This window comes from Gymnodraco acuticeps, unplaced genomic scaffold (genome assembly GCF_902827175.1).
Source record: "Gymnodraco acuticeps unplaced genomic scaffold, fGymAcu1.1, whole genome shotgun sequence".
NCBI classification, from domain to species: Eukaryota; Metazoa; Chordata; class Actinopteri; order Perciformes; family Bathydraconidae; genus Gymnodraco; species Gymnodraco acuticeps.
The window spans coordinates 2740803-2766529 of record NW_022991513.1 but is presented as its reverse complement, the minus strand read 5'-3'; the positions used below and the strand labels follow the sequence as shown (position 1 = coordinate 2766529).

The following is a 25727-nucleotide window of genomic DNA, read 5'->3' as shown; positions in this document are numbered from 1 at the left end:
CTCTCCAGGACTCAGAGACGCCATTTCACCAGCTGCTCTCAATATCGCACTCACCGTCAATCGACACCAGCCCCAACAGATCTACTCCAATCAAGCGTCTTCCACTGACCCACCATCTCTAGGACCTGAACTCACCATCACCTAAAGTAGGTAAACTCCTCCCGCAGAGCCAACCCTTAATTAACTCAGGGGTATTTAAGACACCCATGGCCGTATCTACCATTGAGGTCACCGAGGTCCGGACCTCGGTAATATTTTCCGAGCTGTATATAACAAAACTTGTGAAATAATTGCACTAAACGGGGTTCTTTGTGGTACTTCCATTTACTGACCATGGGGGCGCTGCATAACTACGTAGCCTCGGTTAAAGCAAACAAAAGAAGACGACATGTATCAACAAACCACCGCAGCCCGGACTTGCAGCGGAGGAGTGATAAGGTATCTAGAGATCTGAGTCCATCGGGCTGCTTGTGTTACTGTTCATCAGGACATCATATGACCAACAGATCCTGTGTGAACGCACTACGTTAGTCAGTGGACGTCCGACAACATGCACACTAACTTATATTGCAGCTTTAGGCTATACTTTGGTTTAAATTGCGTGAATAAACTAGCTAGAGAGCTAAAGTTAATCACATTCATCCAATGTCAGAAGGATTACCTTTTAACAAACGTTGTAATGGTTTTCTTTCATTTCAATTTGAGTAAAACATTGAAGATATAACATTGTATTGTTTTCTTTTTACACTGACTCAGATATAATGAAAAGACTACGTCAGTCGAAGCTCAGCTTTGGTAAGGAAGAGACAGGACAGGCAGAGAGAAAGTGATGGAAGTCAGGGAGGAACTGCAGGTACAGTCACACAAAGATAATGTAGGCTTAATAAGCCCATCTATTTATCTATCTATAACAATAGTCTTCATTTACAATAGGCATAATTTTAAAACATACATCTATTACAGTTATGATGTCATAATAACATACAATTGTATAAAACACAATTTCCTTACATCTTTGTTCTCTTTTTGAGAATCAAACGAAACAGATTTAAATAAAAAAAATAATGCAAACGAACAAGTGAAATGAACTAAACTGCTGAATTGCTTTTAATTCACGGGCAGGAGCGACAAGTGAGGAGGAGCAAAAAGTGAACAACGAGGGAGAGATTGAACAAAGAGAAAGCGTAGAGGACAGAGAGAGTAATGAACAGGAAGAAGACAGAGAGACTCAAGACGATGGAAGAGAGGCTGCAGGTTATGGAAAGGAGAGAGACATGGAAAATGAATGTTGACAATGTGTTGTGATCATTTTAGCCTCTTCTCCATGTCCAGATCATTAATAGTAATAATCAACTGATTCTTATGTATTACACTTTCAAAAATAATTGATGCTGACATTGTCAGCCCACTGACATGGGTTGAAATCAATATATTATCCAATATGTGACCCCCCACAGGACTTAAAAAGCACCTAACTAGATCATGAAAATCCCAAAAATCTCGGGGGGTATACCCCGAACCCCCTAACATGTTTGGACCTCGGTATTTAGGAAATCCTGGATACGGCCCTGAAGACACCTGTTGCATCATGGCAGCCGTTTGCTGCCTGCCTGTTGCCACATGGCCACCTTAAGGGTAGGTAAATTGTCAGATGCTGGATGTCATGTTGGATCAGCAACTTAATATTCCTCATGTGCATCTTATATTAGCACTGAATTACATTCATTTGTATTAGCCTATCTGTCAGCTTGTATCATGTTCACCCGTTCTTCCGTTGGCCAAGTATGATGCCTGAAGTTCCTGTTAACCTGGAGGGATGTGTGTTGTTCCTTAGTACTTTAGTATTAATCATAGTGGTGGTACGTTTATAATTACCTACTTAAAAGATTTAAATGTGTACTTCTGTATTGTAATCTAATGTACAATGTGTTTTTCCTAGGTGGTGTCAGCTGCTGTTTTGCTACAGTTAGGTTTTGCTTGAGTTAGGTTTTTGTTTGAATTTAGTTTTGCTGTCTTATATTTAGGATTTTAGTGTATTTTGCTGTTAGTCGTTTGGACCAACTGGATAATTGTTTCTTCTGCTTTATACTAATTTTGGAGCCAGCTAGTGGTGGAGGCACACAGTCTGATTCCCTTCACGGCTTGTACGGTTCACGGTAGGAGCACTGAGACACAGTTTGCAGTGAGATTTGGTTTGCAATGAGTTTTGGTTTGCAGTAAGCACCGGTGATGGGTAAGTGGGACACAGCCCTGTTAGACTGCCTCCCCCTGGCTGGCATCATGCCCACTACCTTTTTTCCCCTCATTGATTTTTAGTAATTTTCTATATAAAGTGTTTTTACCAAGAATAAACAAATACATGTGATTGACATATTGAAATAAACTGTTAAACTTTTTCATTATAATTGAACCAAGTCTGTCTTGTGTCAGTCACAAACTTGTAGAGCCTTCTTATTTCTGAGGTGTAATTAAATATCTCCTGGGGCGAAATTCCCCAGGTGGCGTTGTCAAGCATTTTGGTATTTGGGTGGCTCTGCCTTTAAAAACGACCGCCCGCCACATAATGATGGTCTTAAATTATATTTTTGCAAGTTAAACATTAAAAAAATGATGATGGTCTCCTTAACCCTGTAAGGGCAGCCCACGGTTGTAATTTTACAACATTACTTTAAGCTATCCTAAAAAAGTCAGTAAATGTTTTGTTTTTTTAAAGGCTACATTTACATAGTCAAAAGGTCATTTTGTTCAGCCTCACAATGCTATTGGGTAGTAAATGTGTGTATAGGTCCTGCCCTCTGGCCATACACTCACACAACTTCCGAATCTTCAAACGAGCAACATCTCTTTGTTTTATTGGACTGGATTTGGCAGTAATTTTTTTTGGTGATTATTACAATGTCTAGAACATGTACATATTTAGTTATTGTGGAATACATTCATCAAATTTGATTTTGAGCAGCTTATGTCTTTGTTGTAATATTACAACACTGGGTCAGTGTGGTAGTCAAAATAGCATGTGTCCCTGTCATGGAGATTGCCCTTATATGTTCACATATGGAAATAAAACTAATAGAAATATAATGTCTTTGATAATTCACTATACATGTAACTAAGTTCTAAATGTGTCCTCTGTTAAGATTTTGAATTAAGACCAGAATTGAATAAATTAATACATTATTATACTGATAAAAGTATGTGAAATTATATCTGTAGCAATATTTTAAACTATACTTGTATCTTATCAGTTAGTTACACACAGTTAGTTACACACATACATTTAACTCTGGTTCTGGCAGAAACGGTTCTTTCTGAAATGTGTTGGGACACTTGGATGTATCCCTTTTTAGTATGATAATTAGCCTGTTATCATTAGCCAGACAGCATTGTGACTTGTTGAACTGGATTACCTGCATGTGTGGGTGTATGTATTTCTTTTATAATAGGCAGGATTGTGTGACTTGTTGAACTGGTTTACGGTTTACCTGTATGTACTGTATGGGTGTAGGTATTGCTTTTATTATAATAGGCTAAGTCAGGTAGTATTGTGTGACTCAAGTGTATGTACAATGCAAATAGGATTCAGATACTTGTTGCATCGGGACACCTGGAAGGGGTCGGTGCATGCATTCCTTTTAGTATGATTGTAGGCTAAGCCAGACAGAATGAACACTTGTCCCACCACCCTATCTATTCCTTCAGGTAATCTATTACTATAATAAGCATATGTATTATTGATACATATTAATTACTTTTTCCATGTCAGTAGCATCAAGCAATACATGAGAGGCAAGCCACACCCATGGGGGTTCAAAGTGTGGGTGAGAACTGGAATCTCTGGAATGATCCGTGACTTTGATGTCTACCAAGGCAGTGTCAATGGGATACGAGCCACGTCTGAACTTGTATTGTCAGGTGATGTTGGGATGAAGCTTACCTACATGCTTCCAGAAGGTCAGAACTACAAGATTTACGCAGACAGCTACTTCACCTGTGTCCCATTGGTAGTGAAGCTCCTTGATCGTCGGATTCATTATGTGGGAACAGCCAGGTAGGTGCACTTACCCAATTGTAACCTTGAAGAGGAGAAGAGCTTGAAGAAAAAAGGGAGAGGAAGCTTTGACATCCGAGTGGAGGCCAACCACAACATCTGTGCTGTCAAATGGTATGACAGCAGAGCGGTCACACTTGTGTTATCCTTTGCTGGACCAGACCCTGTGCAGAGAATTCAACGCTGGGACAAAGCCAACAAAACCTACGTAGAAGTTGAGAGGCCTTACATTGTGGGTACTTACAACAAGTACATGGGAGGTGTGGATCCCCATGAAGTCCCGACGCTGGTACGTGTACATCTTCTGGCACACCATCCTTGCTGTGATCAACGCCTGGCTCCTCAAGCGAGAATGCAAAGCTCTAAAGATGCCAAAGCAGGAGATCCTGAACAGGAGACAGTTTCAGGCAGATCTAGCATCCTCTCTCATCTTGGTAAGAATGCATTTCTGCTATTTGCCGTTTGTAATATTTTTCTATATTTCACTGTAATATTTTTGACTTGTATCCTAATGTATTTTTGACATGTATCAGGCACCGGGAGCCCAGCACCGACGGTGACATCAAGGAGCCCGTTGAATGCTCAGAAGAGACCATCCTCAGGTGATGGGAGTCCACCAAACGGGGCCCCATCCAAGAGATCACAACCTCCACTGGATGTACGCAAAGACCTAATGGCACATTTTCCAGTGAAGACAAAGAGAGGACACTGCAGCAAAGGGTACACACAATGCACCAAGTGTGACGTCCGTCTCTGCTTTTCCGACGATATGAACTGTTTTTGGGACTACCTTGTATTCATATTTGATAAATGACTATTCATAAAAAATATGACTGATGTGTGATTATTATTCATGCTGTATCCTCCTGGGACCCAGCCCATTGACAAATGTCTACTGTAGTGGAAATGTTGTTAACATGCATCTCCTTTTACTCTTTTGAGGTAATCTATCAATCTCTGATGTACTGTACAGAGGACATCCACTGGGGTTTCCAGTGATGTCATTGGTTACAATTGCATGCTGGGAAGTTCCTCTTTCTTTTCATCCAAAATGGCTGGCATACCAAAACAAAATGTTATAGAAGCATGAGGAGAAGTCATATATTGTTGAATAATTGTTATTTTTACCATGAAAATCATATGTTTATTAACATGTGAGGAACTATATAATTACTTCTGAAAGCAATTAAATAATTAAAGTTTTGAAATAACAGCTCTTTTATAAATGTTCGTTCTAGTGGACGTCAGGACCATCTTCATGGACTTTGACTCAATATTGTTGCAGGAGACGGAACTGAAGCAGACATTTTCTGTACCAGATAGTTCAGGGAGATTCAGATTTGGAGCTCTCAGATGATGAGAGAGGTGAGGATTTCACACCTGGGATAGAGGGTCAAGAAGAACGGGGGTAAAGATGCAGGAGGCTCCATGAGCGCACAGAGACAGATAGGGACGAGCTGGAAAGACATGGCCCTCTGTGGGCCAAGAGTAGCACGTATGTATTGTTGTTTTTAGTGAAGCCATGAAAAATGAGAATTGCCTCAGGAATGCGAAGTTTGTTTCTGTGCATGGTCAACTGGAGACTACATCCATAAAACCAGTCGAGATGACCCTACAGCCTGTGCCGACTGGAGTCCAATGAGGTACTTTCCCCAGTAAATTGACTAAGTTTTAGAAGATCTGGAAAGATTCACCAAAAACCAAACTAGTTTTTTAGTGACCAAATAAACAGCAATGTTCAGATCAATTTGTTTTAAATAAAGGTGAATGTATCGTATTAATATCACTCTATAACCATAATACGTTACATAGTCTGTTAATTTTGGCTGTCTTTACAAACTAAAATGGTCCTGATGTCCTCTACAGTGGACATACTGTAACATTTAAAAATTGAATTAAGTCTAAATTGCAAGATGTTTTTTTTAAACCTAAATAGGTAGGAAATAAAAAATAAAGATTGGAAAACGTTTTTTTTCCTCGGTTCCCTGATATACTGATAGTAAGCAATCAATCCTGCAAATCAACCCTTAGTTGTTCAATATATTTATTCAGACAATGTGAGTAGAAATACAGAAATTCTGCTCCCACCTAAGCCCAACGTTGCAATATTACATTTCCCTAAAAATTACCAAAACGTAAAAGATTATGAAAACTCTTTCATTTCTGCTCCAGAGGCTCCCTACAACAACATCTGAAAGGTTTAAAAATAAATTCTAATGTTTTCTATATTTTGGCTTTACATGGTTAAATACATCACAGACCGTAAAATTCAAAGCCATACAGGCACAATCATGTGCTCAGATTGGGCAGCCATCACAAGGTCAGCTGTACAAAATATAGCTACATTTGACTACATTTTTATTTTTGCTGAAATGGCTTCATTATTGCTGGAAATGTGTCCATTTAGGGCTGCAGAGCATCATACAGTATGTTTAGGCATCCCATCAGATCCAATTAGATGCTGAGTGGGATCTTCCACAACACGAGGGCCTGGTCCAGCCTTAAACACAAACAACGAAAGATCATTAGGAAGTTATCCTCTGAAATTGTATCTGTGTTAACATGGAAATACACCATTTAAAGCCTTGCAAATAAAGTCTTTACTTGAATAGAACTGATGTGTAATACAGCATTCATCTGTATTCATGAACTCATTCACTTAGTCTAACATCATTTTAGCAGAGGAACCCAAATCTACCACAATCTTCAACTGAGGTAAGGCAACACAATGTTACGTAAGGGCAGTTAAAGGTGGGGTAGGTAAGTTTGAGAAACCGGCTCGAGATACACTTGTTGTTATATTCCATGGAATGCTCTTAACATCCCGATAGCAATGAATATCTGAAGTGCTTTGACAACAAATCCATACAAAAATGTCATCTGTAGAAGCCGTAGCGCTGTAAAAAGTACAACCAATCCGTTTAGCCGGGCCGCTAAACGGATTGGATTGCCGCCCTGTCTGTCAGCCTTCCATCTCGTGCCCTCATTGGGCGTGCCGTCATTGGGCGTGCCGTCATTGGGCGTGCCGTCATTGGGCGTGCCGTCATTGGGCGTGCCGTCACTGGGCGTGCCGTCATTGGGCGTGCATTGCAGCAGTACTTCAATGACTCGCCAGCAACAGGCGGCCACTTTCACCAGTCTGCTGACGTCATGTGCGCGTTCATGTGTGTTGGAGGAGGTGCTCTGTAAGGAAGTCTGAAGGAAGGGGCGGATTCTTTTCGGCTGTGTACTTTCAAATTTTAGTGCACTCGAGCCGGTTTCTGAAACTTACCTACCCCACCTTTAAAGGAAGTGTAGACATCAATTGAAATGTATCTAGCAATCTGATAACTGATATCACATTTATTTTCAAGACAATGTGCAGCCTTAAGAAAACACACCAATACATATAAATCAAAACAGAAAACATTGATTTTAGGTTGTTGTAACATTATAGAACAACTGAGCAACAGAGGGATTATATCAGTGGGTATGTTTGTGTACCTTTGTACTAATAATGTAGCTGATTCCTTTTGGCATAGGCTCTAGACCAATAGCCTGTTTCAGCTCCTCGGAAAGAGCAGCTTGGTTAACTGGAAGGCCCTGAATAAACCTGCAGAGAAGGAAGAAACACTCAATGACCCATTTCAAAGACGCTAACAAACCTTAATAGATAGTATACAACAGCTTATAGGAGCCACACAAACACCCATCTATCAGTGTATATTTATGTACATTAGTTAAATGTTTTGATAAATCAAGTAGTTTGTATGACAGTTATTTTTTGAAGACCTAAAGCCAACTAGGTCGGGTATCTGTCCACTCACTGTCCTCCGTTGCTCTCAGGGGGGAAGAAATGTTGCACTGCCTGAACAAACTCGGGAACATGCTGCTGCAGAGTGTAGATCACAGCGTTGGGGCCTGCATCAAATGTGTAGGCCAACTGGAGTGGAAGAAACAGAAGGGACCATCATACAGAGAGTTTAAAATCCACCTCCACAAGTTTCACATCTTCATTACACCATCTCAGAAATTCAGCTTCATACCCTGAGAAACATTTCTGACACAAGAAAAACATACAACTTTGTAGCAGCAGTGATACAAAAGGGAGAAGACTACAGTTATACATAATGTACAATATCATAAGACATACACACTGCCACAGACCAATCGTCTGCAGAACATTTAAAGCATGTTTGTAGTTAAGATGTTTAAGCTAAATTGAACTACAACTGCATAAATGATAACTAATATTTTACAAGCAACTTCAAAGTTGTATGAATAATTATCTGACCTTCAAAGCAGCCATGTTTTAAATGATTACTCTATTTATTTTTGAAAATATCTTAATCCTTGCTTTCTTTAAGTATCAGAGTTCCTAGACGGCGCCGGTGATGATGGCTGCCGTGTCTTTTGCTCCTCTCCAAGGCTGCCTTTTTTCCCACTCTGTCACAATTATTTGATTTATTGTGTTGCACTGTTGGAGGAGCCTGTGACCTACCATTTTCATTGTCATAACTACACTGTAGCTATGTACAAATGACAATAAAAGCCTTGAATCCTTGAATCCAGAGTTGTATTATTGTTGCATAATAATGCAGTAAGAAATACAAAAATGGTTTGAATATAGAAATAAAGAGAATAGATACATAAACAGCTGTCCAAAGCTATTCCTAGAGATCTACAGAAGAGTGAAGTTGCTCACCCTTGTCTCCCCGTAGTGTCTGTTATACCGATGCACCAAGTTGATAACCTGTTGAGACACACTGTTGAGGTAGAAGATAGGAGGGTATGTGTCAAGGCAGGTTGCATGGAACTGGTTACTGTCCTTCATGGTTAGTTCAGCAAATGCAACAAAGTCCTTTCCCCGCACCGCTTCAATCATCTCCTCCATCCGGCCCGGGACGACAGACTCTGCCCGGTGCTGCAGACACAGAACCAAGATAAGAGTGTAAGTGAAGATATTCTTCACTTTTAACAGTATTGACAGTAATGTTAGTATACTAACAGCTGTTAGTTAATGTAAGTGAACAAAGAACCTTTAGGAGACAGCTTGTTTGTACACTGGTTTGCATCCCAGATGTGCTTCCAACTGACTTCTTCTCAGCACTGGCCTGTGGAAAAGTGCATTCATTACACCTGATATACATTTTCTATTTTTAATTTTAATAGTGTTCACTAGACTAGACAATGTGTTTGCTCTACATGCTGCAAAACATATTGTCATTCATAGTAGTAAATAAATAAAGTATGCAATATTCACAATAGATGATCAGTGCAGTTCAATCAGGACAAAATTATCATGAATTCACAGTTCTCCAAAACAAAAATGGACCTACCACAAGTACAAGGATTCTGAGCTCAGGCCAATGAGTCTCTGGCTCCACCTGCTGGGCTAGACTGTCCTTGCCATCATCTTTCTGTCCCATGATCCACTGCACGAACCCTCCATACATACTGCGGCATGCGCTGCCTGAGCCTTGCCGAGCAATCCCAGACAACTCCCCCTCTGTGCCAAACACCCGGGCCAGAGTGTAAACTGCAACACAAAGAAAAAAAAGGGAGTTAGAGCAGAGGAGGCTGAGTAATATGTATCTAATATCAGATAGACTGGTTATTTAAGAAAAGGCACACAATAAGATATATAGATAGATACTTTATTGATCCCAATTTGGGAAATTATTTTGTTACAGAAGCATCATCAGTGTGTTCAGACATTAAAATAAAAATACTTAAAAAGTGGAATAGAGAATTAACAACTAAAACATAAAAGTACCAATTAAATTAAATATGATATCATATCCTATATAAACAATATAAACAGTATAATAATTTTGGATAATTAAAAAGGCAATATAATCAAAGTATAAGTATAATCAAACTGGTTTTATTCTATGCTGAAAGCAACTTTTGAGCTTTTACTATTAAGAAATAATACTTTAAAGTCATTAGTGTAGTGCGCACTCTCACCTAAACAAGCAAATCCAGCAGCAGAGGAGGCGAGCCCGGCAGCAGTGGGGAAGTTGTTAACCGAGCAGATGTGGACTTTGAGAGACAGAACAGACGGATCCAGAGCAGGGTCCCCATCATTACGTCTCTTCCTTGCTAGTCTGCGAACTAAATACCAAAACAAGTAAGGATGATATAGTGGCTTGCGCTGTCTCTAACTCATCTGTGTTTTAAAGAGGGTATATTAACAGACAGGACTCACTCTCTCTCAGACAGGACTGTAGTCTTGGATGGGTTATATCCTCCTCTTTGCCATTTAGCCATATTCGATCTTCTTTAAATGATCTGCTAGTTGCAATCGTTGTGGTTGTTTTCAGCTGAAAAGAAGGAGGACATGTCAGATATACATGTGTTGTTACTATCTTATCACTAACACAAAGTCATATAAGGAAACACATATGACACCATTTATGTTACCCATCACCCAGGCACACATCATGGAAATTAATCATTTATTTGTAATGGCAAAAAAAAAAGTTTACAGTGACCATGGAGCACGACAACGATATTATGTCAGCTCTGCTACAGAGTTTTTGCCCACAGTGAGCATGAAAGAGACATTGCATGACAAATCACAAGTGAATATAAATATTTCATGACTGACCTCAAAACTGTAAATACTTTAACATAAACATGCCACAAGAAGCATTGTTGAATAAGCCTCTTTACTTTTATTTATGGTATCCTTTAATGATGGCAGGAAAACAGAGCTGTTCACTGTAACAGCTCTGGATAACAATTGACACAAAAACAACCTTTTTCCAACAGAAACCACATTCAAAGTCTGCTTGATGACATTTTTTTTTAAATTAAAATACCTGGTCTTGATGCAATGTGACGCTCAACGATGAATTAATGGGTAGAATTAATTCTTCATTTCTTTTTCCCCCTGAAAAGAAAGTAGACCAAGATTGACACAAGATGCATACATGAATTATCAAATCAAATCAGGTTTTATTTATATAGCACATTTTAAAACCGATTTTTGGTCGAGCCAATAATTAATAACACATTACTACAATCGCAAACAGAAGACAATACATTACAACAGCAAATATAAAAATCGAACACAGGGAAATGTCATGAGTCGTGCTCCGCTCTGACTAGAAGGCCAGGGAGAATAATTATTATAAGATTGATACAACAGAGGTGGGAAGTAACTAAGTACATGTATTCAAGTGCTGCACTAAAGTACAATTTTGTGATACTTGTTCTTTACTTGAGTTTTGCATGTTCTGCTTCTTTGTACTTCTGAGTACTTTTGGTACTTTGAGTATTTTTTTATGCCAACACTTTTCTACTTTTACTTGAGTAACATTTTGAATGCAGGACTTTTACTATGATCAGAGTTTGTATACACTCTGGAACTTCTACTTTTACTTAAGTACAACATCTGAGTACTTCTCCCACTTCTGTGATACAATGACACGATATTAAAATGCTCAACTGTAAACGTTTCCCTTTAATGCACTATATTCAGTAAAACATCCCGAACAGGTCGCCATAGAACAATAACACTTAAAATATTGTTGTTTTGGATTAAATGATCATTGTTTCTTAAAGCTAACTTAAACTCAGAACACAAGCATGCACACAAGTCGAGGTGATACTTACAGTATTTGATGACAGCTATATTCACTGGAGCGGTGCATGTAACTATGTTTGGCTTTTCCATCGTATTCTCAGGCATAGCTGTTTATGTAAACCGGTGTTTATATTGATAACACTGTACCTGAACACTCGGAAATACACTTTAAATGCTCCTCAGGGTTTAGCAGTCACAATTAAGCTAACACTGTACAACCTTACTCCAGCTTTTCATCGAGCTGTTTTCCGATTGGCTGTTGTCGAACATGTGGCGTAGCCTGCGACCAATCAGAGCTAAGCCGTTTTGCCGTGCCAATGAGAGATCATCTGACCACAGTCGTGCGAAAATCGGGCAATAACAGAGACCATCCCACAACACTGCCTCACAGATGAAAGGGGTAGAGTTATGATCATAGACTGTGTATACGATATACTTTATTGTCCCCGTAAGGAAATGTGTTCTGGACTCCGTCCTGCAGTTCCGCATACATTATTCAGGTTTTTTTAAATGTATAGGCCTACTAATTTAAAAATACTTAAAATACTATGTATTTACCTGAGCATTACTTACACCCCTTTAGGCATTATTATAGCATTTTGACTGTATCACACTGTACATTTTGAGCCTGATTATTAGTACACTACTGTATATGTTTACATTTGTATTATTGTGATATATTGTAGTAAAATGTGCACATGTTTCCTATATATATAGCAATAATATATAAGAATATTTGTATTTAATTTTTTTCTAAAATTGTGCATCTGTTATATCTATATATATTTCAGATGTCAATTTCACACACATTTGATGACCTTAATAACTATTAAACTAAGCAGTACATGGCAGTATATATGTAATGTTTTAAGAATAAGAACTGGGTAACACATACTTTTACATTTATTTGAGATTTCTGTTTTTAATGCATAATTCAGTGTTGTACGCAAAACTCCTTCCATCTTGCTGCTCCTTTCTTTAATGAGCATTTCTTCATCTTCCATTTGACATTGTAGGAACACAAAAGTGTATAGCAATGATGAATGTTATTAAATCTGTATTGTTTGCAGTCATTAAAGCTGACTGTAAAGTTATGGTAACTCCAGCTTACTTATTAAAGGAAATGCAACAGTTATAAATATGTTTCTATTGGTTGTTTGACTGTGGCTTGGTACTTTCTTGAAATACATATATTATTCATACTTTTCAGTTGAAAAGTAGTTGCATACACTTTGCCATCTGTTGACTCTTTAAACTATTGATTCAGCAGAAATACAGAAACAGAAAACGATGTATATGTTGGTGAGGATACTGTGTAGTGATGCTGCAAAGTGTGTCTCTCCTTGAGTTGGGTATATCCCAATCATGAGAAGGGCCTTGACCCATCATCATCATCATCATCATTATCATCATCAATGTAAAACCCCCTACATTCTCCAAATGTCAGAAGGGTTCACCACTCTTTCATAAAATAACTAATCATTTAAAAATGGTTAATTAGAAAAAAAACAACATTTAAAATGTAAGACTTTTTAAATTGTTTTATGTAAACCTTTAACAAACATCTCAGCAAAAAGAAAACATCCAAGTGCAACATACAAATGTTGGCCTGAATAAAGAGCAATGTGTTTATTAACAAAACAGTCTAGATCAAATGCACCAACAGCAGTGCACTTTGTATAGCTTCTTGTGATTGAACAGAACAATTACACATGGGGAAAAAAAAAGAATAACTACTGAGAAGGACTTGGAGTAAAACAGTGCCATCAGCTGTTAGGGGTACAACACAGCCAGAGCAAATTTGTAGCAACTTGTTTGAAAAGAGATCGCAAAAGAGCCCCTTCTTTGATACTGTGTGTATTATACTGCCTACCAGTTATGTCAACATTTAACTCCACTTTGTTCTTTCCTCTTGGTAATGTCGTTCCAGAGACACACATCAGATAGTGTGGAATCCCAGGTTCTACTAACAGGTCAAAGACAGTTTCAGAGTCCGAGTAAAGCAGATCCTCTCCTGTTTTTTGGCCTGTTCCTCCAGTTTAAAGTTAGTCATCATCCTCATCATCTGAGTCCATCACCTTCCGCCTGTTGAACTACAGAGAGCATACATTTTGTAAGATAGAGAAGTGATGGATAATACATCAAACATAGGAGATACTTCAGAGGGACTTACTGTCACAGTCATCTTCTTCTCGGTTTGCTGACAGACTTTTTCTAGAATCTCGATCAAGCCCGACTCTGAAATCTGACAAAAACAAAAAAACACTTATTGCTCTGCTCGCAGGAGAAGGAATATCTATAACAGTGCATCAAGTGCATCAAGCATCAGAAAGTGGTGGACTTACCTTCCCTCCCAACTTTCCAAAACGAGCCATTTGAATGAGATAATTTTCCACTGCATTGGCCTTATCCGGCTTCACTAAAGCAAGATTGTTCACTGAAAAAAAGAAGAAGATAGAAATATTATTCACATGCAGCACTGAACGTTTATCAAAAATCCAGTAAGAGGAGCTTTAGGGTTTCCTAGTAAATCCTTTATGACACTTCCAGTGAATAGAAACCACTCATAAGTTGTGTTTCATGTTGAATGTTTGTTGATTGTCACACAAATGTTTGCATTATAGTTTTGCGCCCTTTTTTTATATTCCAAAGAAATGCACATATTAAATGATTGCACTTCTGTTCTAGATAGCATGATCAACTTTCAAAAGTTATTTGAATAGATATAACAATAAATATGAGAGCGAACTTACATCTGGCACGGGCAGACTGGTCCAAAACCTGAGCCAATATAGTGTTCCTCATGTCCGTTTCTCTGTGAATGAAATTGAAAATATTACCACATCAGCAATCACTGTCAAAATCTACAATTGGGACGAGTAAAGGGAAACAGTAAAGAACAATTATTAAACTTTCGCCATCAGAATAGTGGATTTCTCCAGATTGGTCCCACAGCTACACAGGTTTAATATGATATCAAATGTTTATTACTTTTCTTTAAGAAATACTGTAACTCTGAACCATCATCTCAAAAAGGTTGGTAGATAACATTTCCAGGTGTTCTTGTATACGAATGTTGTTTATGTTCTAATGTTACCTTTGTTTGGCCTCCTCTCCTTGTTGCTGATTATTTGAGGCATCCTGAAAGAACAGGTTAGAGCACCATTACATAAAGGTTATATTTGTTTGTAACCTCTTAAATGTAATCATCACTTATATGTCTAGCCACTGATATGTGTAAGATATGTGCTGGGTTGGATATATTTTTATTTGAAAAAAAGAGAAAGCACTGCCTTGCGGGGAAAGCTAAACAATTGCAAGAATATAATGGTTTTGTAAAAAGTACACGTATACATTAATTACATTCTTACAACAAGGTAGTTAGTCATACCTTCTTCAACTAACGTTTCAATTTGTTACGTGGATAGTAAAAAAAGAACCTTATGTTAATGAAGCTGGCCTGACTTCACACTTAACATTATTCTAACAGACAATTTATGAGAATACTTCACCCCATCTAAACTCTACCCTGTATTTGTGAAATGGGACAGAAATACATTTAAATAGGTTAAATTGTTCATAAGTCATTGTTTAATTTTGCTCAGCTAACACTGTCATTGTCATTTGGTGCAGAGCTAGCAGTGCAAATAATGGGACATTGGTTATTATTACTGTGATTTATCCAACTAAATACTGAGTTAATTACATTTCATGTAGATGCACATGGCTATCTTAGGAGGGCTGCATCTATTCCCCTTACAGATGGTTAAATCATTTGAGTTTTGGTGACTGGTTTAGCCACACTAGCTAGCAGCATAATGAAGCTCTCTTCAGCATCTCCTTATAAGGCGGCTGTAAACACGCTTCTGCTCATGTTTTGTCCTTACCCCTTGCTTTGCCTGTAGTTCCGACATTCGTTGACGCCTAATTGCTTCTAATTCTTCGTCTGCCATGGTTAAGAATAGTGATGTGGACCAACAACAGTGAAAAAGAAAGCGGTAACGTAATAAAATGTGCCCAAATTCTCCTCTGAGGCAAGGCCCTACCCAGTCCAGGGGAGTGTAGTCAATTTCGGAAAAAACGATCCAAGGCTAATGCAATCGAGAACAGAGTAATGATCACACAAGAAAAACAAGTTTTATGGTCCCACCCTAATACTTAATAATTACAGCACAGCATAGGCGTCATTTGTATTTAGAAGAAGAAGATTCAACTTATTATCATTTTAGTACTATGTAACGAAACGGTTTCTCTGCATTTGACCCATCCTAGCCCCGGGCTGCCATTATGTACGGCGCCCGGGGAGCAGTGTAGGGAACGGTGCCTTGCTCAGGGACACCTCGGTAGCACATGGTCTTTCCGGGACTTGAACTGATGACCTTCCAGTTGCCAAGTCCCTGTGGACTTCGTCACCACCACCCAATATTTAATAAATACATCCGCCAGCTAACGCGAATCCTCTTTTCTAATTTTCCAATAATGTGAATACAATTTTAAACCATTAAATGTTGTAGCACTTGTGACGACCCCTCCACACCGCGTGGGGTGCCGTCTGGTTGTGTGTGTGTTTTGTGTGTGATTGCAGGTTCCAGCTGCAGCTGTTTGATGAGGCGCACCTGCCGGATGAGCTACACCAGAGCCATATAATAAGCAGGGCTGCACATAACTGGTGCGCAGGTGCGCATGCGCACCTCGGCCAAAAAAAGAGCACCGGGTCATTTGAAAAAAAGCGCATTTGCGAACCAACATTGAGAGAGAGGAAGAGAGAAGGGAGAAGAGAAAAGAGAGGAGAGAGAGAGAGAAAGATATTGAGTTGCATATGAACTCAGGGCCGGCCCGTCGCACTGGCGTTGATTTTCGCCTAGGACGCCAGATCTGTGGAGGCGCTGCGCTGGTAGTTCTGGGAGGGAAAAAAACATTTTTGACTGTTGGTGCTCATCCTAATTTTCGGCCTTGATGTAACAACATTCATAATTAAGTAAATGTATCACCCTTTTCACCCCGGTTACACGTTTCATTTGCCCTGTACGATGGGCGCTGTAAGTGATGAAAATGGGGGATGTTGGCTTGTCTGGCGCCCGCAGCTCACAGCCAAAATGCGAGTGAGCGAGGGAGAGAGGGAGGGTGCACCGGTACCGGTGTTGTGTCACATTATGCCTCCCCGTCATGAAATGCCCCCCTTGTCACGGGAACGCGCATTTCTAAATGACACGTTTACACCTCTAAATGACACGTTAACACCATAGGTTTACACCTTAAAACGATGTTTAAAACGAAAAGTAAACGTTCAGGGTTTTTATTAATGGTAATTTTCAGACTGAGTTGTTTAGTGGTAGCTCATAGTCTTGATTCTTCTGGTTTAACTTTTCGCTCCGTATTTGAGGTGTCGAAATTCGTTCGTCACTTCCTTTTCAGTTTGTTTTTTTAAATGTTTGTTTTTATCATTATTGTTACGTCCTGTCTGTATAAACGTGCTTTAAAATGTATTGTTTAATTTGACATAGTTGTCATCTAATAATCAAAATATGTTTACAAATGTTACATAGTCTTTGTCAGCATATATGCTATGCGTACAAAATAAAAGTGTGACATTCATGAAACTTGCTCCATTTATTGGTACCAGTCCTAAAACCATACCCTGAAAAATGCTTGAGGGTGGGATTCATAGAAACCTCTTTTGGTGGGGGGGGGGCATTATATGACAGGCCTGGCCATCACAATATGCCCCCCCCTTGCTATCTTACAAAATAAAAGTGTGACATTCATGAAACTTGCTCAATTTATTGGTACCAGTCCTAGAACCATACCCTGAAAAATGCTTGAGGGTGGGATTCATAGAAACCTCTTTTGGTGGGGGGGGGGCATTATATGACAGGCCTGGCCATCACAATATGCCCCCCCTTGCTATCTTACAAAATTAAAGTGTGACATTCATGAAACTTGCTCCATTTATTGGTACCAGTCCTAGAACCATACCCTGAAAAATGCTTGAGGGTGGGATTCATAGAAACCTCTTTTGGTGGGGGGGTCATTATATGACAGACCTGGCCATCACAATATGCCCCCCCTTGCTATCTTACAAAATAAAAGTGTCACATTCATGAAACTTGCTCAATGTATTGGTACCAGTCCTAGAACCATACCCTGAAAAATGCTTGAGGGTGGGATTCATAGAAACCTCTTTTGGTGGGGGGGGCATTATATGACAGGCCTGGCCATCACAATATGCCCCCCCTTGCTATCTTACAAAATAAAAGTGTGACATTCATGAAACTTGCCCCATTTATTGGTACCAGTTCTAGAACCATACCCTGAAAAATGACTTACATACATTCAGGACAATCCCCACAGGAGCAATTACCAGTGTTTTGTAGCTATATATCTCTTAATATTATTTAATAGTTTAACATTTATTTTCTTGCTGTTTATAGTGTTTATTGTAAATGTATTCTTAGTTAGTCTCATAAGTAGTTTATATGCTTTTATTTTTGAAGGCATGTTTTGGGCACTGGGTGATTAGAGCACCTGGTGTAATTGTATATATTGGAGACAGGTGGGTGGTGGGAGCCAGAGCACTAGTAGGCAAACGGTTTTTTAGCAGGGTGTTTCAAGCCACACAAAGGAAAGCCATAGGAAAGGCTTAAGAAAGAGATATATAGGAAACCTGTTCATTGTACTTTGTTAATGGAATAAAATGCACAAATGGAGGTTCTTGTCTGGATTTGGATGATCATTGCCCTGCGTAAGATCAGCTAACTAGTGCCTCAGCGGCTGTATTATTTTAAGTTAATTATCTGTTGTATTTCTATATGATTTTGGCCGCTACAGGGAGACTGCAAGGTTTCTTATATTAAACTTTGCCTATAAAAATCTAATAAATCATCAAAATAAATGTTTATTTTATGTGTGATAATGTCAACCTGATCTCACCAGAATGCATGACTCCACCACGACTCCTTAACACCGCATTGCGTGGTGGAGTCACTAACTTTGTTATATTCACGTGTCTGCACCACGCAAACAACCCCAATTGGATAATGTACACAATTTTAGTATGGATAATATGTCACTTTATTTTTTTATTTCATTCAGCATGTATTATTAATTACTGTGTGTATGTAAATGTATTGGACAATTGCAGGACTAGCACTCACTCCATATTGGTTTTATTTCTGACTCGGATGATAAACCAGGCCCCCCAAAAGAGGTTTCTATGAATCCCACCCTCAAGCATTTTTCAGGGTATGGTTCTAGGACTGGTACCAATAAATTGAGCAAGTTTCATGAATGTCACCCTTTTATTTTGTAAGATAGCAAGGGGGGGGGGCATATTGTGATGGCCAGGCCTGTCATATAATGCCCCCCCCCCCACCAAAAGAGGTTTCTATGAATCCCACCCTCAAGCATTTTTCAGGGTATGGTTCTAGAACTGGTACCAATAAATTGAGCAAGTTTCATGAATGTCACACTTTTATTTTGTAAGATAGCAAGGGGGGGGCATATTGTGATGGCCAGGCCTGTCATATAATGCCCCCCCCCCCCCCCCACCAAAAGAGGTTTCTATGAATCCCACCCTCAAGCATTTTTCAGGGTATGGTTCTAGGACTGGTACCAATAAATGGGGCAAGTTTCATGAATGTCACACTTTTATTTTGTAAGATAGCAAGGGGGGGGCATATTGTGATGGCCAGGCCTGTCATATAATGCCCCCCCCACCAAAAGAGGTTTCTATGAATCCCACCCTCAAGCATTTTTCAGGGTATGGTTCTAGGACTGGTACCAATAAATTGAGCAAGTTTCATGAATGTCACACTTTTATTTTGTAAGATAGCAAGGGGGGGCATATTGTGATGGCCAGGCCTGTCATATAATGCCCCCCCCCACCAAAAGAGGTTTCTATGAATCCCACCCTCAAGCATTTTTCAGGGTATGGTTCTAGGACTGGTACCAATAAATGGGGCAAGTTTCATGAATGTCACACTTTTATTTTGTAAGATAGCAAGGGGGGGGCATATTGTGATGGCCAGGCCTGTCATATAATGCCCCCCCCACCAAAAGAGGTTTCTATGAATCCCACCCTCAAGCATTTTTCAGGGTATGGTTCTAGGACTGGTACCAATAAATGGAGCAAGTTTCATGAATGTCACACTTTTATTTTGTACGCATAGCATATATGCTGACAAAGACTATGTAACATTGGTAAACATATTTTGATTATTAGATGATAACTATGTCAAATTAAACAATAGGCCTACATTTTAAAGCACGTTTATACAGACAGGACGTAACAATAATGATAAAAACAAACATTTAAAAAAACAAACTGAAAAGGAAGTGACGAACGAATTTCGACACCTCAAATACGGAGCGAAAAGTTAAACCAGAAGAATCAAGACTATGAGCTACCACTAAACAACTCAGTCTGAAAATTACCATTAATAAAAACCCTGAACGTTTACTTTTCGTTTTAAACATCGTTTTAAGGTGTAAACCTATGGTGTTAACGTGTCATTTAGAGGTGTAAACGTGTCATTTAGAAATGCGCGTTCCCGTGACAAGGGGGGCATTTCATGACGGGGAGGCATAATGTGACACAACACCGGCGCTGTTGTTATTAGAATCTGGTGCTAGCTGCGGATATAAGAAGAAGATGTTTCTACAATGATGTGGAGGGAGAGTCCTCTCCAGTCAGACCGAGAGACTGATAACTACAGCTCAGTGAGGTAAAGGACTCTGAGTGTTTAGATAGTTCACTTTAGTCTAAGTTCAAACGGTTTGGTCACAATTTATGTAAACACATATTTTCAAGGCACTCCTTTATAATTATTGGGATAAACAGGTTTGAAATCATTCCAATGTATACTATAGGACAGTAACCCAACATATCCTTTTAAAACTGGACTTTCAACCCAAAACCAGCTGTTGACTTGTGGATGCAAGCAGCTAATCGCAGACTCAACCAGAGAGAAAGTAGTAGGCCTACATCATCAGCTACCATGTCTGACAGAGAGGAAGACAGTGAGGAGAACAGTCAGGAGGGTAGTGATGACAGCTTGTAGGATTACTGGTCGTGCTAATGTTGTCTTGTGTTCGCCTCTGCATGTGTGTTCTGTGTTCACCTCTGTGTGTTCTGTGCCGTGTGTCTGACAAATAAAGACCGGTTTATTTATTTCATTTTAAGGATGAGCACCAAGCAACATCTCCAGGTGCTCCTTTGAGAACCAGGGCAAAAAAGTGATGGGCACCCCTGTTAATAAGCCTATATGGCTCTGAGCTACACCTGTTGAAACAGGATATAGGAGGAGCCCAGTCGGTTACGTTTCTCTCACTCCTCTGGGCACTCTCTCTGCGCCAGCTTCGGGGACCTGATGCTGGTGTTTTAGTTTGTGGTGTTTAAACTAATAAACTATATTATTCTTACCTCTCGTCTCGCCTCCCTGCTTTATGTTACAGCCCACGAGCCGGGTTGTAACACACTCAAGTCCGTATAGCTTTGTTTCAATTGTTGTCTTTCTTTAACTAGTAAGCATACTGCAATCATAGACGGACTGCAATGCAATATTTGTCATATTAAAAGTAAAGTTCTACCAAAATCACTTCACACATGTCCTAACGATTCCCTGGTGGTTTGGATACATGAATAATATCTGCTTAAGCTATGAAAGCTTTTGCATCAAGGATTTTTGTATTGAATGCATTTGCTTTATTTTTTAGCGAATATTCGAAACGTTTTATTTGTTTAATTATGTACTTTGGCCAGACACATCATTTTAAAAATCTCTGGATTCGAACCCACGGTCTCATCTAGATATGGACTGCAGCTTTAACCACTGATACAGCTATACAGCAGCTTGTGCAGGCAGGATTGATTTGAAGTGACTCAATCACATTACCTTTTTTTTCATTATTTAATTATTATTTATTACATTTTGATTTGCTTTATATTATTATTATTATTTATATTTTAATATTTATTTAATATTATTATTATTTTTAAAATTTGAAATATTTTGTTATATTATTATTATTTAAAAAAAAATCACCCACACACGCATGCCATCTTTTCTCCCACCACACGTCACTTTGCCATGCTAGGAGGCGAACCACCGACCCTCTGGTTAGGCATCCATCCACTAAAACTTTTTTTTAAAAAACTTTTAAATAAAATCCTCGCCGACAGGGGGGCAGTCCCCCGGAGGTGTTGGGGGCGTACTCTATATACACTGTACTCTCTGTACACTCGGATATATTATTTATTGTATCATAGCCTGATTTTATTAAACATTAGCCTATATTTTCACATGATGTGTTCATGGTCCTTTTTGAGAGAACAGTGCACTGTCAATGATTTGATGGTATTATTTATACACAATTAGTATTGGAATCAGTTTCATTTAGAATAAAATACAGAGAGATGCTGGTGTTTTGTAAAAAATGTTAGCAGATGGATTTACATGAACATTTATATTAAAAAAACACATTTTACAAGACATATTTTTTATTGTTTTAATAAAATGTGGTAGGCTATATGTTACAATAACATTTTAAAATAGGTGTTAAATCGATACCCTAATAATTACAGTGACCATGATTCATGATCACTGTAACCATAGTACTCATGATTCCTGAGTACTATGGTTCTTTAGTTTAGTTATGCTGATCATGATATCATTAAGACCATTCAAATTGAGCAGTGTCTTGTCAATAGCTGTGACAGTTCAGCTGGTGCTGGGATGATTGTTTTTGGTGGAGTGGCCTCTGCGTGATCCTTTAGACAGCTGATAGGTAGAAGAAGCCTCAGGAGGTTGATCACAGTTTATCTCTAGCTCCCTCTGTACGTACTATAGGAGAAACGACTCAGCAGCAGAGGGACATGGTGCTTTTGGCCTGGGTCAATTATAGTGAAGACAATCTGCAACAAAACACCAAACATGAAAGAGATCAACAATTACAAGTAAAAGATTTATAGGATTGGTAACATGCATGTGAAATGTTAAAGGAGGATACTAAATAACTGATTAAGTAACACAAATATAGTACCATAACAAGCAAACAAAGGAGCACAACAACTAGGAATGGAAGCTTTTTCCTCACCTCAACATACGGGTAAAAACAGGTCTCTCCCATACTCTCCCAGTACAGAGCCGTCTCAAAATGCAATCTATACACACCAGCAATAAACATTTCTTTTGTAATGAGTCCAGGGCAGCGTCCATCAGCATTAGTGGTCCTGTTGAGACAAAATAGTATTGTAGACCTATGAATGACAATACACATTGTCAAGTTAGATGTTCCTGCAATCATAATTTGTGACTTTATGAGCTATTTTGACTGCGGCTGTCATTTTTACCCAGAGGTCAGCAAACTCCAGGTATTAGTGGTGGGGTCTTGTCGATAGAGACTGAGGGCCATGTTCGAGCCAGGGACACCCATCGCTGTGTTCAGCACATGGGTGCTCAGAGGACTAGGGGCTGCCATTGCTGTGATCTAAAGAACAATGAGTAAAACATATATGATTCAATCTGAAGAAATCACATTAAACAACAATATTAATAATTCCACAAATATTTTTCTAATAGTTTCTTGAAGGGACATGGACTGTGATGTAATATGTATAAATCCTTAAGATAGTCAAATCACAATACATGAATCTCCCTTTAATAGCTAAATATTAAATATGCCATCCGACTGATTAATACAGACTCTTCATATCATATTTGTATGGCAAAATTGAATAAAATCTTCTTAAATGTTAGAATTATTTCAGTGACTCAAGTGACTGCTCCTATTGGGCTATACAATAAAGTATACAAAACAATACAACACATTAATTGTAATCTTATATTCTATTGAATAATTGTATTTTATTAAAGTTTGTTTTGTGCTTACCTTATTTTCAGGAAAAATATGACCCTTGAGTTGCTGCAGCCTGGACACACTCATGTGCACTGATGAATGAAATCCAAACTAGCACAGCAGTTATAGTCAACCAAATTGTACTTTTTTGGTAAATTAAGGTATCAGATGTTTGTCACATTGCCTTCATGCAGTTCTGCACCCTGTCCTTTGGGCATGACATTCAGTACTCGTGTGCTTATCTTTTTGTCAACAGACGAGTGGTTGTGCAAGAACTCTTTTTGTCACACTTTGCTTTCAGCACTTTGAACTAAGTGGAAATGGATGATCCACATGCTCAGAGGGCGAAGGAAATGCAGACAAGCACAGTTACTGGAATTAAAAGAAACATAGTATTTTTATTTCCTAACATGGATGTTTGACTGCTAGATTAATAAACCCTGAATACACAACCTTCAACTTCCTGGTTGAATTCCACAAGTTAATTCCCTAACAGCTGTGTACTCCTCTCTCTGAAGCTCTGTTATAAAATAAAATAAATGAGACTCATTAAATAGTTCTGCTTTTAAACCACTTCCTGTAATTCAATGAACCGAGTTGTGGAATAGTCAATGATTTTAATCCAAAAATAAGACTGTTTGAAAGGCTAGGGTCGGTAAGATTTGTAATAATAACGTGTTGCCAACTCTTTTGAAATGATACCTAGCCGCAATAGCTCCAAAAGACGCTAAAGCGAGAAATTAACAGAAAACTACACTGACACAACATCCCTTCAGGAACTCCCTTCAAAGCCGCTTCCCAGAACTATATCAGTAACGTAAACAGTTTAGAGTGCACGTAAACAACATGGTTAATGTTAGAAGGCTACTCACTGCTGTCAAGCTACCAGCCTGTGCTAGACTCCGGTGACGCGCATGAGTGCACGGGCAGGTCGCGCGCAGCTGGGCAGATAGGCGCCAAGCTTCACTCCGCAGGCAGCCAGGTTTGATTTATTAGTCCTGCGACACACTCAAAAAAACGATTCAAGCCCTTCTTAGACTTGACACATTAATAATTGTTTCACTTTACTTAAATATTTTTATTTAAGAAATAAACCTAAGTATAGTTCATTAGTGTAACACAAATTACATTAATCAATTCACTTATTAAATGTATTTAAGACAGAGCAACTCAAAATGAATTGTTTTCATTTGGGACCGCCCCTTTGCACATCACCTTTGCGCATGCACAAGATCCGTTCTGTCATTTGCCGCCTTTTGTCTAACACTGACGGTGTGAAACTGACGGTGGAAAGTCTATTATTTGGTAAGTATTTGTTTTTTCTAGTAGTTTAGAATGTTCCCTGTTTCCAAGTAGGCCTAATGCCTTTTCATTATATCGACAAGAATATTTGAAACCACCGTGTTATATTTTGCTCCGTTTTTAGTTGGGTCTAAACAGCAAGCTAGCTAGCTTGCTAGATATGGTTAGCATTGAATACTGGATAGTAGAGATCATTAGATTATATTAAATTAGATGTCACGTTATTGTCATTGAACACAGTACACCGAAATTCAGTTTAAATTCAACCAAAAAATGCAAAGAGTAATTCAAGTGCACGAGGTAAAGCTAGCTAGCTGGATAACTGGTTTGTTAGCTAGCTTGCTAGATACGGTTAGCATTGAATACTGGATAATGGAGATCATTAGATTATATTACATTCGATTTAACGTTATTGTCATTGAACACAGTACACCGAAATTCAGTTTAAATTCAACCAAAAAATGCAAAGAGTAATTCAAGTGCACGAGGTAAAGCTAGCTAGCTGGATAACTGGTTTGTTAGCTAGCTTGCTAGATACGGTTAGCATTGAATACTGGATAATGGAGATCATTAGATTATATTACATTCGATTTAACGTTATTGTCATTGAACACAGTACACCGAAATTCAGTTTAAATTCAACCAAAAAATGCAAAGAGTAAGCGCCGCCATTTTCTATCATAAAGCTCAGCAGGTCTGTCCATCTCTCTCCTGGCCTTAGTGCAGGCAGAGGAGGACAGGCGGAGCCACTCGTTTCTGTAGGAGTTCAGTTGAGTTTAGTTTTTTACTGCCAAATATTTAATATAAATAATGAGATAATATATATATGTGAATCTTGTATGGGTTACCTCACTCACAAGCAGGCACCCAGAGTTGTGCAGAAACGTAGGCCTGCTTTATAAAACATGTCTACTAGACTCTTAATTTTAAAGTGTGATCTGTTATCAT

The 25727-nt window shown here is 38.8% G+C and overlaps 4 protein-coding genes across 7 annotated transcripts; 1 reads left to right on the top strand and 3 right to left on the bottom strand.

The window, feature by feature from the left end:
• Positions 1 to 4876, top strand: LOC117533235. Of its 2 annotated transcripts, none has more exons than XR_004567032.1 (4): positions 1 to 438; positions 1551 to 1635; positions 1940 to 4482; positions 4582 to 4876. XR_004567032.1 is itself a non-coding variant. In XM_034196857.1 (4 exons), the coding sequence occupies exons 1-4, from the start codon at positions 334 to 336 to the stop codon at positions 4860 to 4862; spliced, it is 744 nt and encodes a 247-aa protein (XP_034052748.1). In that variant the 5' UTR covers positions 1 to 333; the 3' UTR covers positions 4863 to 4876. The 2 variants fall into 2 exon arrangements, 1 of the variants encoding a protein (XP_034052748.1); XM_034196857.1 differs by having other exon boundaries at positions 4210 to 4482.
• A 1199-nt stretch (positions 4877 to 6075) lies between these two features.
• mvda (mevalonate (diphospho) decarboxylase a) lies at positions 6076 to 11870 on the bottom strand. The gene is made up of 10 exons (XM_034196856.1): positions 11651 to 11870; positions 10855 to 10925; positions 10239 to 10353; positions 9998 to 10144; positions 9367 to 9566; positions 9067 to 9141; positions 8733 to 8951; positions 7855 to 7970; positions 7532 to 7640; positions 6076 to 6548 (listed from the first exon to the last, which is right to left on the bottom strand). The coding sequence occupies exons 1-10, from the start codon at positions 11724 to 11726 to the stop codon at positions 6468 to 6470; spliced, it is 1209 nt and encodes a 402-aa protein (XP_034052747.1). The 5' UTR covers positions 11727 to 11870; the 3' UTR covers positions 6076 to 6467.
• Positions 11871 to 13147: 1277 nt separating this feature from the next.
• Positions 13148 to 15807, bottom strand: pdcd5 (programmed cell death 5). The gene is made up of 6 exons (XM_034196872.1): positions 15509 to 15807; positions 14719 to 14762; positions 14375 to 14436; positions 13967 to 14058; positions 13795 to 13866; positions 13148 to 13714 (listed from the first exon to the last, which is right to left on the bottom strand). Exons 1-6 carry the CDS (start codon positions 15572 to 15574, stop codon positions 13667 to 13669), a joined length of 384 nt encoding a protein of 127 aa, XP_034052763.1. The 5' UTR covers positions 15575 to 15807; the 3' UTR covers positions 13148 to 13666.
• A 6294-nt stretch (positions 15808 to 22101) lies between these two features.
• uraha (urate (5-hydroxyiso-) hydrolase a) lies at positions 22102 to 24396 on the bottom strand. 3 transcript variants are annotated; one of them, XM_034196922.1, is made up of 5 exons: positions 24350 to 24396; positions 23511 to 23588; positions 22972 to 23108; positions 22716 to 22851; positions 22102 to 22533 (listed from the first exon to the last, which is right to left on the bottom strand). In XM_034196922.1, exons 2-5 carry the CDS (start codon positions 23562 to 23564, stop codon positions 22444 to 22446), a joined length of 417 nt encoding a protein of 138 aa, XP_034052813.1. In that variant the 5' UTR covers positions 23565 to 23588; positions 24350 to 24396; the 3' UTR covers positions 22102 to 22443. The 3 variants fall into 3 exon arrangements, with proteins under 3 accessions (XP_034052813.1, XP_034052812.1, XP_034052811.1); XM_034196921.1 differs by having other exon boundaries at positions 23511 to 23849; positions 24350 to 24391; XM_034196920.1 differs by having other exon boundaries at positions 23511 to 23997; positions 24350 to 24388.
• Positions 24397 to 25727: the final 1331 nt, after the last annotated feature.

Coding starts and splice junctions, on each gene's coding strand:
- LOC117533235 (XM_034196857.1), top strand. CDS start 334: ATGGGGGCGCTGCATAACTACGTAGCCTCGGTTAAAGCAAACAAAAGA. Junction 1,636..4,209: donor GCCACATGGCCACCTTAAGG/GTAGGTAAATTG, acceptor TTGCTGGACCAG/ACCCTGTGCAGAGAATTCAA. Junction 4,483..4,581: donor TAGCATCCTCTCTCATCTTG/GTAAGAATGCAT, acceptor GACATGTATCAG/GCACCGGGAGCCCAGCACCG.
- mvda (XM_034196856.1), bottom strand. CDS start 11,726: ATGCCTGAGAATACGATGGAAAAGCCAAACATAGTTACATGCACCGCT. Junction 10,354..10,854: donor TCACATTGCATCAAGACCAG/GTATTTTAATTT, acceptor CCTTCTTTTCAG/CTGAAAACAACCACAACGAT. Junction 10,145..10,238: donor ACAGTCCTGTCTGAGAGAGA/GTGAGTCCTGTC, acceptor TTTGGTATTTAG/TTCGCAGACTAGCAAGGAAG.
- pdcd5 (XM_034196872.1), bottom strand. CDS start 15,574: ATGGCAGACGAAGAATTAGAAGCAATTAGGCGTCAACGAATGTCGGAA. Junction 14,059..14,374: donor CCAGTCTGCCCGTGCCAGAT/GTAAGTTCGCTC, acceptor TCTTTTTTTCAG/TGAACAATCTTGCTTTAGTG. Junction 13,715..13,794: donor AGAAGAAGATGACTGTGACA/GTAAGTCCCTCT, acceptor TGCTCTCTGTAG/TTCAACAGGCGGAAGGTGAT.
- uraha (XM_034196922.1), bottom strand. CDS start 23,564: ATGAGTGTGTCCAGGCTGCAGCAACTCAAGGGTCATATTTTTCCTGAA. Junction 23,109..23,510: donor ATATTTTTCCTGAAAATAAG/GTAAGCACAAAA, acceptor ATTGTTCTTTAG/ATCACAGCAATGGCAGCCCC. Junction 22,534..22,715: donor GTTTTTACCCGTATGTTGAG/GTGAGGAAAAAG, acceptor GTTTTGTTGCAG/ATTGTCTTCACTATAATTGA.